The following is a 16,615-nucleotide window of genomic DNA, read 5'->3' as shown; positions in this document are numbered from 1 at the left end:
AACAAAGCCATCTTGGACAAGAACTTTAGCTAAGTTAAATTTTAGTCTTAGAAGCATTTTTTACTTTTGTTGGTTTGTAACCATTATCATCACCATTCTTTCTACTTAGTATCATTTAAACCTATGTCCTTTTGTTAAAAAAACTTGTTTTGCTTTTACCATAAGCCAATTCAGCGTTTGGACTGAAGTGGAGCATTTGTCAACCCCCGTTATGTTAATAAGTGCAGTGTACTGTCTTTTAAAGGAGCAGAGAATTGAACTCCTGCAAGTGTTCAACAAGAAGGTTAGACACTATAGGACAGACAGTTTTGAAGAAAATTGGGATCGGACAATGTTGGGGTTACCCTGCTTGTCTGCCAGCTGTTGGTGTCAGGACTGTGAGCCACAACAGAATAGCATTTAAGAATCTCAGAGTTTCAGAGCAAGTGGTGACACTACCCATTTTGGGGATAGGTTGAACCTCAAAGAATCACAGTGGGTAACCTAAAGCCTTGCACATGCAGTGACGGTGCTTACAATCATCAGATATGACAATGTACCTGTGTTTGTTGACTAACGATAGCAAATTAGTAAGTTTGATTTAGCAGTTTTCTTATTTTTGAGTCAATGATGAATATTTTTAGGGCCTAAACGTTGTAGGCACTATGCCTATTGTGCCTAATGGATAATCTGGCTTTGATCCCACCAACCCTTGCTCTAGTTTCCTGATGCTAAGCCGTTCAAATTTCAGTGACTATGCTGAGCTGCTCCAAGTTGTGCTGAGGACTGGGGCCAGAACAGAAGAATCTTCTGGCTAAAAAATGTCTGGCTACGTCTAGACTGCAAGTCTCTTCCGAAAGAGGCTTGTTCAAAAAAGAGCATCTAGACTACAACCAGTACTTTTGAAAAAGCAAGCCGTTTTTTCGAAAGAGAGCACCCAGGCAGTCTGGATGCTCTTTTTCGAAAAAGCACAGTTTGCATTACATAGCGCCTTTTTTTGAAAGAGCACTTTCGATAAAAGGCATTCTTCCTCGTAAAACGAGGTTTTCCACAGTTGAAAAAACTGCCACATTCTTTCGATTTACTTTCGAAAGAATGCAGCAGCAGTCTAGAAGCAGGGGACATTTTTTCGAAAAAGGCCACTTTTTTCGAAAAAACCCTGTAGACTACATACACCCTCTGAGTCCCCTGCTAACGCCCATTCCAGAACTTTGCATACAAATGGAGAAACATAGAAAACTGGCCTGAAATATGTGCTTCATCTTCCTCTAAAGCAGGGTTGGGGAACCTAAGGCCTGGGGGCCAGATGCGTGTGTCCCCCAACTTGCCTGAATCCACACACACCCCAGCATTAGGGAGCCCATGCTGATGCTCCAGCCGCTGCTCACCACCACACAATATCTATTAGTGCTGGGTCCCCCTAGCCTCTGGTGTGTGAGGGGAATGTGCAGAGTGTCTTTCTCCTTCTCAGTTGGGAGCCACGTCAGTAAGAGTTGTTGGATTTTTTTTCCCTCACTTGCATATGGCCTCCAACTGATTTTTCTGTAGGTCAGTGGTCTTTGGCACAAAAAAGGTTCCCCTCCTCTGCTCTAAGGCATCAAGTACCGTCTGTTAGCGAATATACCCCGCGTTTTTTGCTGTTTGGGTTTAGAAATCCCTGTATAGCCTGCGGGGGCAGGGGGCGGGGTTTATTTGGGTGCGGATATATTCCTGCCTGCCCCCACTCCTGTGCACGGTGGCCATCTGCAGCCTCCCGCTGCTCCGAAGTGTGGCAAGGGGGCTACAAGGAGGATTTGCAAGCAGGTTGCCAGGGAGTGCGGGTGATTTGCAGTGATCTGCAGCGCAGGCCACCCGCCACCCGGGACAGGGCTCCGGGCTCTTTCCCTGTGTCAGCCCAGGCTGGGAGCCTCCCGCCTTGCGCCTCTGCTGGGGATGCCTCTGCCCCTGCTCTGGAGTATTCCCAGAGAGCGAGCTGGGCTCCCGGGAAGACTTTGCCCCCCATTCTCCCTTTTGGTAGAGCCACGCCAGGAAAAAGTTACGGGGCTGCGCTCCCCCCTGTAAGTTTCCCCGCGTTGTTCAGCCGCAGGCTGTTCAATCCGGCCCCGGCTCTCTACGGGGGCAAAGGTGTTTGCAGCTCTCCACCTCAGCCCAGCAAAGGCTCAGCCGAGAGGCGCTCTAGGGGCATTCTCCAAGGCATATGCTGCATGGCCTGCCCGGCACTGTGCCCTGTGACACCTGCCTGTGAGCCTGATCCGGGCGGGGGAGCACTCACCCACCTGGTAGCTTTCAGAGGCCAAGCCTCCCAGCATGGAAAACACTCACTGCCCGGTTCCCACGCAGCCGCACTCACCCCCAGATGAGTAAAAGAAGTTTTGCATACCCCACACCTGAGTATACCCTGCGGGGTATACTACGGGGTCTGTAAAAACAAATATAACCCGCGGGTTATATTCGCTAAAATACAGTACTGATCAGACATGAGAATTAATGGATCACAGGGAGATTTGGAATTTGGCCACAATCCTGGAATTAATGCCCATACTGACCTATTAACAAAAATGTAATGACTATAGATGGCCAAGACTATACTTATACATATTCAAGAGAAATCCTCCATGAGCAAAACTTTCATTAATACATGCTGGGGCACTGATTTAGTACATACAATTGACGGTGTCAGCTACCAACCTTTCCTAGGCATCCAAAACAACTTATTTTTGGGGAGGGAGGAGCATGGTGTGAGAGACAAGTGAGTTTTCCGAAGATGTCTTCTATCCAGATAATGACTTGTGACTCTGTATAGCTCTGGGATTTGACAAGGACACAGCTAAGAAGGTAGAAGTGTAGGCCAAAAAGAAGACAAGCACTGAAACATCACATAGCATGCAATATTCAGAAGGCATATAATGAGCCTTTATAGGATCTGGGAAGGTTTCCAGAACCTCATTCCTAAACAGTGGCAAAACCACAAGAGCAATCTAAAAGTTGTCTTTTCCAAATGGAATCAGTTTCATAGATATTTATTATTGGCTCTGTTGTTGCTGTCGATTAATTTAATCTCTGCATTGAAAATGTTTTTCCTCATGCTTGGGACCAGTTCCATGAGCATATTTAATGTGCTCTTATTTCATCTACCACACACATTGTAATTTTTTTTCAGTGTATAATTCCTCTAGATAAAAATGGTGAGAGATTTTTAGGTCTCCTCCAATGGAAATTTAAAATTCCACATACATTCTACCGTGCTTTTACCAGAACCACAGAAACAGCACTGGAGAGTGGAAGCAGAGAGACTGAGAATGGAAAAGTGTGTGACTGCCAGGGTTTTAGTTTATTTCACAAAAAAACATTTTAAAGTAGCATAGTGTGTTTCTGAAGCTCAATTAACTCAATTACATGCTCATGTTCTCAGACAGAACTGCAACAGCCACATGGCTATTTTTAGCACACTAGCTCAAGTCCTACCAACACATGGTTGTCTGTTCTGGCAGGGGGGCTCACTTCCAGCTGCAGTGTAGATGTGGCCTTAAGGCTTGTGTGCTGTGGTGAACAGAGAAATACTGCACTCTGGAGGCTTTTTCTCCTCATGGGAATCCTACGTAAAGCAGCCATCTGACAGGTCAGGGGAGAAACATTCTTCTTCACAGCGGCACTTACCAAAGTGTCTGTCAGCACTGTCAAAATGCTGGATTTGGACCAGTATTCCTGTAAGTTCTGAAGGCAAAATGCATTTGAACCTTTTAATACAATGGGGCCCACTGGTTGATTAGGCACTGTGATGTTATCTAATTAAAATATGACCATATAGATGACTGTTGCAACCACTGTCATATATTTGCAACAAATCTTGGATAAATGTGGCATATAAGATGCCCATGGAAAGGTTATGATTTGCTGAATACAATTATGTTATTTGTATTCATGTACCATTTTGTATTTGAAGTCTGACTATTTATTGGCTCTACACTTGTATTTCAAGTATGTTCAATCTTGTGGTAATGGCAAGTTAGCCAGCACATCCTGAAGGGACTATTTAAATTAAGCGGCTCATCAAGGAATATTTAACTTACAATGGAAGATGCTTACCTACATGGAACATCCTTTCCTGTGACTAACATGCTGCTTGGGGTACTGGTAATGATTTATACTATGTCTAGGAGAAATCATGCATGGACAAGTGACTTGCCAAACTCCACCTTGTTCCCTGTTATTTTCTACTAGCTGTGTTGAGGGCTTTGTTTGAATAAACAATGGATTTTCCTCCACACAGCAGAAGCTACAAAACTATTTTGCCTCTTTCCTGCTCCAGACGCTTGCCTGCTCAAACCTCTGAACAATGAATTTGTATTAATGGAAGCATTTTAACCAAAGGATTGGGGACATACCAATGGTTTGGAAGCAGCTATAGACTTAACAAGCCAGCAGTTTATTCCATCATTGCCTCAAGCCTGACCCAAGAACTTTGCAATGATTGTATGCATGCGACTCCTTTAACCAATATAACTCTCACCTTTCCTTTTTCTATAAAAGAACTTTTAGATTATAGATACTGTAGGACTGGCCACAGTGTGATTAGTGAGTAAAATCGGAGGCATATATTGACCTGGATGTGTGGTTGGTCCTTTGAGATCAGATTAAATTGATTTTAATTATTTGATTAAATTGTTTTTACATAACCACTCATCATTAAGTTAAATGGTTTTGGTAGTGACACAAGGACTAGAATGCCTAAGGAAACTGCTTTTCTGACTTTTTGTTAGCCAGTGTGGTGAAACAGAAGTTTACTTTTGTTGCTGGTCTGGTATATCTTATCCCATCAGCTTTGGGAATTGTCTGCCCTATATCTCAGCCATTTGTCCTGAATTTGGTATTCTCAGTTGTGACCCACAAAGGCATGGTTACAGGAAGATGAACGGAGGGATAAGAAGGGAGGAAGGGAACTCTTAACTAACCTGTTGGAAAGGAATGCAGTAGGGGATGTTTTCTTGGAAGTCTAAATTAGCTGAAAAACATCCAGATGAGGATCAGGATTTGACATGTGGTCAACCCTTAGCAAATAAACTACAGAGTTTAATTTGCAGACATTGTGAACTGAAAATCTGATAGGTTTACAAAACTCTGCTTAATATGCAAATACGCACCATGCCGTGTGGGCGTGTACTAATGTACATTTTTCAAAAGGCATGCATAGTGATTAGTATATTTGATACTCTGAAATTTTTACAAGGAGAGATGGTCCATAACCAAAACCCTGGATAAGTTTGGTGAACTTCTGATCCAGATCCAATCTTAGCAACTCAGGTCCATGTCTGTTTTATTTTTATGTTTTAAGTAACCCACTTCTCAGCTCAAATAAGTGCAGGCAAGTTAATACAATTTAGGTCTTCTCAGCTGTATGTCTTTGGTTTTGGGATCTGAGTTGTCTAATCTGCTACTAAAGCTCACATCTGAGTTTCCAAATTCAATATAGTTTTTAATATTTGTGTGAATACACCACGGTGTTTCCCAAACCACTGTGACATCCTTGCAACCACTGAAAGAATTTGTTTTGGATCACTTTTCTAAAAGACAGTTCTTAGGCAGAGTCTACATTTTGACCACTTATCCACAGTCCTGCCAGCATTCCTTTATCTTTACTAAATCATGTGAATTCTTTTTTTAAGAAACTACAGAGAATTAAATATTAAAGATAAAATTCAACAAATTTACCATAAAAAGCTAGCAGTAAATACAGTTTTTCTGATTATACTTTTACATGGAGGATTTTCATACTGAGATATACTCTGATGGGGGAGCAAAATAAATAATTATAAAATAAATAACATAGGATGAGCAGTAGTCTATATCTTCTCCTTTGGTACTCATAAATAGCTGATGTTTGCAAGCATATCCTGGTGTAAAAATCCTGTTTTATTCTCTCTCCAGCACCAACATTAAGGAAAGCTATACTAATGCCCAATATTTCTAGGTTCTCAACAATGCAATATCATGTCTTCTTGCAAGTGCATAGACAAATTTATTGATGCAAACCCTCAGTAAAATGACTTTTTTGGGTAGAGACGAAGGTATGAGGCTGAGTGTGGAACCAGATTCTTCAAGACCTGAGTACAGATGTGTCAGATTCACCAGTGATTTTTCTATCAGATCACACTGGTCAGTAAACTTGTTTGGAATAGGAAAGAAAATCTGAATCTGATTTATATACATGCAGAATTCCATTCTCTCACTATGGTGATAGCATATTTTGTTTAATGTCCATTTTGATCAAAGCATGTTCATTAGTGAACACATTTTACTCATTCCAAGTTGCAGGATGAACCTGAAATTAGGGATGTAAAATCCTGTTTAATTGGTTAACTAGTTAAATGTTGATTGGTTAACTGGTTACATGGCTCCCCCTACCTACAGCATGGTGTTGTGTGGTGTGATGGGTCTGGCAGGACTGGAGAGGGCCTCTGCCTGTGGCACGGTGGACCCTGCAGTGGCCTCCTGCCTGTGGCGTAGCACAGGGCTGCTTTAGCCCAGCCAAGTCCACCACATCATGGGCTGCTCTGGGCAGGCTGAAGCACTCTCCACTTGCAGTGCTATGGTCCTTGCCAGGTGGGAACAACCACCCACCTGCGCTGGGTGGGCCAGCTCCTCCAGCTCAGCCTCCAATTAACCATAATTGTAACATGCCTACCTGAAGTATGAAGGACTATATTAAGAAGCTTCTAAGAATCGAGCTCTCTTTCACGTATTTCCATAACTTACCATCAACAGGTCCGATATGAAACACTAATTATCATTAATGGCTTTGGTTATGGGATATGAAATAAGCAGAAAATGACTTAATTTTCATGAGCTAGCAGCTTGATTTTCAAGAGTGAAGGCAATAAAAACTAGCAATTTACTCACACAAGCTAAACAATACACAGTGCTCATTCCATTTTCCATTGTTTAGAAAAAAATAAAAAGCTTATCTTCTCAGAAACTCTGAACACAAACACGGAGCGGGATCATTCTAAGACTTTATGATGCAGGAAGGAAAGAGAGAAGCTCTCCCAGCAACCAGCTGATCCTTTTTAGCACAGAAGCCAAGCATTCACCTTTGTATCTATTGCGCGCATACACATCTTCGTCATCTTCTGTGGGTGAATATCCCGATCCTACAATACAAAATGAAAAGAAAAACTGCAGCAAGAAAGGAAATATATTTTTTAAAAAGAATAGGAAAAGCTCTTGCAGAGACGTGCAAGTCAGATTAGAATGCAACAACCTAAGCAATGCTGACAGCATAAGCTTCCATGATCATTAGATTTATAGTGGAACCAGTTTATAGTGAATTTGGAAAGAGTAAAACTGTTTATAATTGAGTTAAACGAATACCTCAGATTGCTATTATGTAACATGTATTGCAAAATGCAAATCATAATTTGTCATAGAAGGAACTTCTAAATGTGAAGTTATTTGACAAGGGGAGTCAGACAACAGAGTGATTTCACTGTAAGATGGTTCCATAGTTAAGTGGCTGTTAACAGCCATCATGCCAACCAGCTGTAGTAAAACTGCCAACCAACCAGCTGCATTAAATGCCTGTGACTGAAGAACAGCCATAGTAAAACACTGATTATATTCCCTGTAAACATAATCCTACCCTATCAAAAGGTTTTTTGGTGTTGCATCAAGTCTTCCTTGGTCACTCAAGCTAAAGGTTGGCTTACTTTCACCAGCAGCCACTCCTGAAGTCAAAGTCACGGCAGCTTCCATTGGCTAGGCAAAATCAATCTGTCTTGCAGAGAGGTACATATCATCATAGGCAGTGTCCGAACACTTCCCTCGTATTTAAAAACAGAAACAACAATAACTCCCCTCTTCTGTTTTCCTTTGATGCCAGCCTCTAGGAAAAACAGCTTTATTAATGTACAGTTTTTACTTTCAGGTCTGCACTTCCCGTGTGTCCGACTGTCCAAGCCTATTTATGTCTGCACATGGGAAGGCAAGCTGTGCAGACTCTTTGATCTTATACCATTGCTAAAATAAGAAATGCACCTGTGAACCATTCAGGGGTGTTGAGAAGGTTCTTTACTTAATGTTTGCTCAATGTTTTGCTATGAAGTGCTAAATAATGTTATTACAGCAGTAAGTAATATGAATATTTGAGGAGCACAATGCTATGTTTAATACACATTCATGGCATGCTTTATATTTGGCAGTGTCTCGCAAAGACTGGCTGCATCTCTCATTCCAACTAAGTACAAGCAAAAGCCACAAAATAAAACACTTTGGTTTTAACAAGAAACTATTATCAAGATTCATCTATGGACTCTGATGATCATATTTGCTTTAGGAAAAATGACTTTGGTATTCACAGAATAATCAGCAAGTTTAAATTTGAGGAGGAGAGTCTACTTTTTCACATATATTTTATTAGAGCATAACATTTAAATAGATTTAAATTCAGGCCAAGAGAAAATGATTGGTAATGACTGTCCCTAACTATCAGTCTGTACTTGATAAAGAAACTCAGAGAAACATTTGGCAAAGGAACTGAAACAATACATTGGACCAATACAGTACAATTCTCAAATATACAGACCACACTAGTATGTACAGGCAATAAATTACATACAATCAATATGTGAAAATATATCAGTGATAGGCAACCTGCAGGATGAATATGGCCATTTGGAGTTCTGTGTGTGGCCCATGAGACATTTTGTTTACCACTGCCCACGCACGGGGTTGTCAGATTCTGTTTTTGTCTGTGTAGTTTTTTTCCCCTACTGGTATTACTGCAGTGACGTGCACATAAAACAAGGGCACATGAAGTGAGGCGAGGGCTAATTGTCCAGAACATTGCGAGAGCTGTGCACTCCCTCTGCTGCCAATCAAAGCACTACTACAGTTCCATCAGCACACCCCATAAATTCTAGGTATGCAAGCTCAGTTAGCAAAACTACCCTATCCTGGGAGACCATCTTAGTTATGACAATCTTGTGGCCCACTGAGATGAAGGAGGGCCATTCATGTGGTCCACTCAGTAGCCCAGATTGCCCCTCACTAATTATACCCTTGTGTGTAATTTGTCAAGCATAAGTAAACGAGGCACTTGTGTACATATGTCCTTAAAACATTTTTAAAAAATACATTTTGTGAAACAGACTTTTGGCATACGACCTGCCAAATACGCTTAAAATGTTCTAAATTGTGACCCTGATGCAGCACGCTACATTGGCTCCAGTTCATCAAAGCACTTAAGCAAATGCTTCATTTTAAGTATGTGAGGTCATCAGTGGAACTACTCACAATTAAGTGCTTTGCTGAATAGGGATGGAGTCAAGCATATGGTAAAATGTTCTGCTGAATGGGGACCTACACACACAGATGTAGTCTATGGACAGTCCCACAGACTTCAGCAGCACTTCTCAAGTGCTTTGTTGGGTTGGGGCCTGTCAGGGCTGTTCCCCACTCTGGCATTCGAGTGCAGAAGATGGGGGCCTGCAAGAGACTTTAAAAATACCTTGCCTCGATAGGCTCTGCTTACAAAAACTCACCAGAGTCACAGATTTACTGGCACTGGGAGATAAGATGCCACCATCAAGTGAATTAAAACCCTGAAAACCAGGAAGAAATAGTTGAACTTGTTCCCAAGGAGTACCCCAAGCTCTTTTACCACAAGAGAGTTTGAAAAAAGACAAAAAACCCACAGGAAAACAACTGCAATCTCTCATAGCTGACCTCTCAGTCTAGGCAAGTACACACACAGATCTCCTGTTACTTTTCAGGACATAAGAATCAAATAATCGTTTTAAAAAGGGGGGGTGATTTTATTAACAAAACAAAAAGATATACTTGATAAAACATACTTGGTTGCTAGGTGTTACAGAGAAACTGAGAAAAGAACAGATTAAAACACAAAAAGACATAGGCTCTCTGGGCTGCATTGTAGATATGGTGAATGGGGGTGGGAAAGCACATGGAATCCACACAGAGAAGCTTAACCAAACAACAAAGCAAAGCAAATACCCCAATCGCAACTAAATATACATTTCCCCCCTATTTACTCACAATCCCTTCACAGTCCAGTCCATTTCCATGCCCCAGATTTACTGGAGCCATGGTAATCCTGCCTGGATTTAAATCATCCTCCCTTCAGCTTCTGGTTTTAAAAGCTCACACAAAGGGAGAGGGCAAGCAGGTAATTTTTACAATTCAAATTTCCACACTGCATCCCACTGGTTCTTCTGACTCCGGTGCATCATCCTTAGCTACCTAAATTTAACCCTTTAGTCACTGAGTGCTAGCCAGCACTCCTCCTAATCATCACGGGGCCTTACTACAGTAACTGACAAAATAAGGTCAAACTTATGAGATTGTGACTACTTCACTGAACCAGTAGGCACTACAATAAAGGGTTCAGATTCACAAACAGTGCATTTTATGAATAAATGGTTCAATTTATACATACAAAGTACAATGCCAAAACAGGCAGGGATGTAGGTAACAGGTTTTTTTTTTATTACGTCTCAGAGTCATTAATGATCTCCATATAAATGTCATGTCCTTCATCTATTACCTATTAACAAGGCACGCAAGAATGTATAGGGGTGTGTGTAAAACGCACCGTCAGTTTACAAACATGATTAGCTAGACATGATCTTCCTAACAGATTGTACGGTTTATGGCAGAAGGAAGATGGAGGAAACCAGATTGTAGAGGACATTTTAAGAGTACTTTTGCTTTCCCTCAGTTTGTTCAGAAGTTCACCTTCTATGCTACAAGATTCCCTTATGCACAGAGTCATACTAAGCTTCTTGCTCAAGATCACCAGGGTTACAGTAATCATAGAATCATAGAACTGGAAGAGACCTCAGGAGGTCATCAAGTCCAGCCCCCTGCTCTAGGCAGGACCAATCCCAACTAAATCAACCCAGCTAGGGCTTTGTCAAGCCAAGACTTAAACGCCTCTAGGTATGGAGACTGCACTACATCCCTAGGTAACCCATTCCAGTGCTTCACCACTCTCCTAACGAAATAGTTTTTCCCAATATCCAACCTGGACCTCTCCCACCACAACTTGAGACCATTGCTCCTTGTTCTGCCATCTGTCACTACAGAGAATAGTCTCTCTCCACCCTCTTTGGAACCTCCCTTCAGGTAGTTGAAAGCTGCTATCAAATCCCCCCTTACTCTTCGCTTCTGCAGACAAAATAGACCCAACTCCCTCAGCCTTTCCTCATAAGTCATATGCTCCAGCCCCCTAATCATTTTGGTTGCCCTCCGCTGGACCCTCTCCAATGCGTCCACATCCTTTTCATAGTGGGGGGCCCAGAACTGGACACAATACTCCAGATGTGGCCTCACCAAAGCCGAATAAAGGGGAATAATGACATCTCTGGATCTGCTAGCAATGCACCTCTTAATGCAAACTAATATGCCATTAGCCTTCTTGGCTAGAAGGGCACACTGCTGACTCATATCCAGCTTCTCATCCACTGTAACCCCCAGGTCCTTTTCTGCAGAACTACTACTTAACTGGTTGGTCCCCAGCTTGTAACTATGCTTGGGATTCTTCCGTCTCAAGTGCAGAACTCTGCACTTGTCCTTGTTGAACCTCATCAGATTTCTTGTGGCCCAATCCTCCAATCTGTCTAAGTCACTCTGGACTTTATCTCTGCCCTCAAGCTTATCTACCTCTCCCCCTAGCTTAGTGTCATCCGCAAACTTGCTGAGGGTGCAATCCATCCCCCCATCCAGGTCATTAACAAAGATATTGAACAAAACCGGTCCTAGAACCGAACCTTGAGGCACTCCGCTAGAAACCGACTGCCATCGAGCCGTTGATCACTACCCGCTGTGCCTAGCCTTCTAGCCATCTTTTTATCCATCTTACCGTCCATTTATCTAATCCACATTCCCTTAACTTGCTGGCAAAAATATTGTGGGAGACTGTACCAAAAGCCTTGCTAAAGTCAATTATTAAATAATAATTATTAAAAATGGGCAAAGGTTCAACATAAACAATACAAGTTTTAAACATTAAATTGGTGGTGAAGGTTAAATACAAAACATGAAATGTTAGGCCTGGAAACACTTCTACATGTGAGTATCTTTACATGCAAGGGTTTCAGTTAAACTCCATTGGACTATTCATATGCATAATGGGAGTGCAAGAGGTAAATCTTTGGTCCCATTACTGGATATGCCTTATACCTGCAAGTGGTTTTACATGGATGAACCTGGAGTTATGTGGAACCCTGTAACAGAATGAGGGACTGCATGGTGCAAAAGTACATCTGCATGCATCTGCTTGGATCAGAATCTAAAATTACAATCTCTTTGAGGCAGGGACTATGCCCTCCTCTGTACATGAACAACATCTAACACATTACAGTGGAACCTCAAAATAACGAAAACCAGAGTTACGAACTGACCAGTCAACCACACATCTCATTTGGAACTGGAAATACATAATTATGCAGCAGCAGAGATTTTTAAAAAAGCAAATACAGTACATTACTGGATTAAATATAAACAACTGATACAAGGGAAAGTTTTAAAAAAAAGATTTGACAAGGTATGGGAATTCAGTGTTTATTTACATTAAGATGAAGAGCAGCATTTTCATCTGTATAGTATAGTAAAGTTGCAAAGCTGTATTCAGTCTATGTTCATTTGTCAACTTTTGAAATAATTTTGTTCAGAGTTATGAACATTTCAGAGTTACAAACAACCTCCATTGCTGAGGTGTTCACAACTCTGAGGTTCTATTGTATATTGTGTTAACATTAGAATAAATAATAAAGTACAGCCAGAAAAAGAAGGAGGGGTTGGGCCAGTGACCACAGAGTTATTTTTACTAAGACTAACATGAGAGGGAATCTTCAGGGACCACTTCTGTGTTGTCAGATTAAGCCCACAACTAAAATAACCTTCATATTACTTGAAACTAATCATAAATTTCCACAATTTGTTGAAATTGGACAATGTTAGCTTTGGTGCCAAAACATCAAACAGGACTACACCACTTAGAAGTGGTCCCAAACATGGTTACAAGCTAAAATAGACTAAAGGCTTTATTCTTAGAGGCAGTATTCCATTCACCAGCTTGACACTAGGGGGAAGAGACAAACTTTAAAGAAATAATCTTATAAATATTACTGAAAGATTGTTTGTTTGTCCTGGAAGATCTCCGAAACGGTAAGAGCTAGAAACACCAAATTTTGCACTGATACTACTGATTTCCTAACTTAAATAACTGGATTGGTTATATCTCGAAATTGGTTCCCCCAGAGCCCCAATTGGATCCACTGATAATTAGCTTTTAGTACCGCCTGATCATAGGCATTTGCTGGACTTTTCTGTTAAGCGTGTCTCATAAACTGCAACTATGAGATCCTAGAGGATAAAGCATGTGGGCACCTGCAGCACCATCAAGGGAAAGCCCAGGGAGGAGAGGCTGCAGTGGGGCAGAGAATCAGCAACCACCCCTATACTAGTGCACCAGCAGGTCTCCAGGACAGACCCAAATGTGGCTGATGCTGGTGGGGTCTAGCCTTGCTAATTGTGGCTGGGAGAAGCCTCCAGCTATCACAGCCTCTCAACATCTTCACGCAGCTGGGTTCCAACTGAACCCCTTCTGAAAATTAAAGTTGCTTCCCTCTCCCCACACCTAAACAAGCCTTCTCATCACTCACCCTCCTTTGGGCTGCGTGCATTCTCCTGGCAGGGCTGTGTGCGTTATCAGCAAGTGCCACAGGCATTATGCACTTTGCAGGATTCAGCTCACAGTACAGAGGAGGTGGGTAGGAGGACACGGTTTTGAGCACCGTGGACCCTGAGGAGGACACGGTACACTCAGAACAGCCTAGTCTCATTAGAACAGGTATGTTCAGGTGCTGCACGTTTGGATCATGTAGATATCACTAACTGCACCTGGTCTGAAGGTGTTTTGCTTTGTCTGATCAATGCAACCAGTCCAGCTGCCACTAGGAATTCCATTCAGGTTGCCACATGGAGCATACACTGAAGGCACTTGGGGAGTGACTCCTTGGGGAGCAGAGACTTCCTGCTGTTGCAGAGCCCCTCCATTTCTCAGGGCTTCTGGCAAGGAGTTTGCAGGCATTGGTTTGCATAGAGTCTTTAAGGGAAGACGGGCCTTTCTGATTGTGGGGATTGAGAAGAGAGACCCTATGGGATTTGTCATTTTGTAAGCATACCTATGTTAATTTCTTAAAGTAATATATCAGAGAAAAGTATTTCCAATAAAATATGCTAAGTTAATGTAATTGACGTAGTTCATTCATCACACCCTTTACAATATTTTCCAAGGGCGATGCCGGGTATTTCTACTGGTAAATAATAAAGAAAGGTTTGGGTGTGCTTCCCAGTGCTATTTTTGCCAAATAAGCTGGACATATTACTTCAAGATTTTCTCTCCTACTCATTCTTTTGTTCAGGATTTGCCATGATGTGTGAGGATTATATAAAATTACAGTATAGTATACACAGTAAAATCAACAGCCAAGGACAATATGCCACTTGCAGTTTTATAGTCTACTGAAGTTTACAGCCTTAAATACAGAACTAATTTACTTAAATACATCTTTCTGAGAGGATCAGTTTATTTCACATTTTGAGGCTTGATTTTTTTAAAGCACTTCAAAAGTCAGATTCTAAATTCAGATGTGTGGCATCTCTCACAGGGGAACCAAAATAACAACACAAATCTGCTGCTAAGGTCCTTGCACATATACAACCTAGGAATTAAAGGTTTACAAAATAAGCTTGTATGTTCATCTACTCTGGTCTACTGTCCCTATCCCTGACAATACCTGAACCTTCTGAAAAAAGGTGTGAATCATACCATACCCTTTATTCTAGGGAGTAAAAAAAATAATAAAAATATTAACCATTTAACCCACGGGCAGGAGACTACTCCAGTTAGATGCCAGTTAACCTGTCACTTGTAAGCGTCACTTGGTAATGGTGATGCTTACCAGATAACCAGTTACTCATTTACATCCCTGTTTTGCTCATTAATCCAATTATGAGTAAACTGTACCATAGGAAACAGCTTAGAAATTGTTTAGGAAATTGTCCCAAACTGACCAGATGACCAGTTTATACCCTAAAGCACAAGAACAAAAAAGGGCTAATCTGTTTTCATTCATCAATTTTTAATACTGCAATCAAGTCTCCTCTAATTTTTCTCTTTACTCACAATAGAATTTTTATGTTCTATAGTAATACAAACCATGTAAAAAAGCATAAATAGAGAAGCTAACCCGTTTTGTCTAATTCTGCAGACCCTCTTCCGGGAAGGCCGGGATAACTAAATTTTGAGAACCTGTAAGTTGGACAGAGATATTAGGGAGGAAGGAAAGGAATGCAGGAAGAATGGTCACCAATTTTGCAGAAGGCGGCAGTAATTGTTGTGAATATAGGTTGTATATGATTGTATCAGAAACATACACTTCTTATTTATAGTTTGCCCCCTGGTCGCAGTTCTGCAAAGCACTTAGGGTGTGTCTAGATTGAGTTTTTTTTTTTTTTTTAAAGTGGCCTTTTTTAAAAAAAAACTTCACCTGAATCTAGACTGCTGTTGTGTCCTTTCAAAATTAAATAGAAAGAACGGGGCCGTTTTTTCAATATTGGTAAACATACTTTTACTAGGAAGAATGCCTTTTTTCGAAAGAGCTCTTTTGAAAAAAGTTGTTCTTGAACACAAACAGGGCTTTTTCAAAAGAGAGCATCCAGATTGCCAGGGTGCTCTCTTTCAAAAAAACAGATCGCTTTTTCAAAACCCTTGGGGCTGTATAGAAGATCTCTTTCGAAAGAGGCTTGTAGTCTAGACGTACCCTTAGTGGAAGTCATTGGAATTTAAGCATGTGCTTAATGTTATGTGTGCCTCTAAGAGGACACAGCACTTCACAAAATACACTGAAAAGTAAAACACAATTTGGCAGTAGAGGAATGAGTAGCGAGGAAATATTTAACTAATTTCTTCACATCTATCTTAGTCTTTGAGGGAGTCACACAAATTAAGGAAGGCAGGTTTGAATCTGTTAGGTGATTGTATTAGTTTTATTTATTCAGATTCATTCAGTGCTAGAATGGGTGGAGGAATAAAAATTGGGATGGGGGATACCTTTTAGGGAGTGCCAACTGAAACTGAATTTTTATTGGGTGTTCATTTTGTATAGAATAGCTCAGACAAGCCCAGTTCACATTTGAGATTACAATACATTTTCTAAAGTATCAACTGAGCTAGAGAATTCACAGGATTTTTTTTTTAACCAAAGCAATGATTAAACATTTTCATTAATATAAACAGCAATTCTATAAAAACAGGATGAAAATAATATATCCTGATTCACCTTCCAACCCTACTGTAACTTTTTATGATAAATACAGTATAACATCTGACCTCCACATGGGGTGCAATAACTGGCTACACTGCATGCTATTACTTGAGTAAAGTCAGGACAACAGTCCTGAGCATGAGTGCAGAGGAACAGCAAAGTTTTTATTTATTTATTATTATTATACCAGAGTTCCATCGGACTGTGAGGTGCTATGTATCAAGTGTACCATAGTGTGTTCAGAAATAAGAACCATGCCACTCTACACCCCACATACATCACAGTAATAT

General features: G+C 41.1%; 1 protein-coding gene across 2 annotated transcripts in view; it reads right to left on the bottom strand.

The window, feature by feature from the left end:
* Positions 1 to 16,615, bottom strand: part of SRPX (sushi repeat containing protein X-linked) — a 70,416-nt gene that overhangs the window by 28,969 nt on the left and 24,832 nt on the right. The window contains exon 2 of one of the 2 annotated variants that reach the window (XM_006133935.4): positions 7,068 to 7,127. The exons of the other annotated variant lie outside the window; for it this stretch is intronic. Coding sequence (XP_006133997.2) covers positions 7,068 to 7,127 — 60 coding nt within the window. The remainder of the gene's footprint in view (positions 1 to 7,067; positions 7,128 to 16,615) is intronic. 2 annotated transcript variants of the gene reach the window in all.

This window comes from Pelodiscus sinensis, chromosome 1, assembly GCF_049634645.1.
Source record: "Pelodiscus sinensis isolate JC-2024 chromosome 1, ASM4963464v1, whole genome shotgun sequence".
Lineage (NCBI taxonomy): Eukaryota > Metazoa > Chordata > Testudines > Trionychidae > Pelodiscus > Pelodiscus sinensis.
The sequence above is the reverse complement of the archived record's forward strand: the minus strand, read 5'-3'. Positions and strand labels throughout refer to the sequence as shown.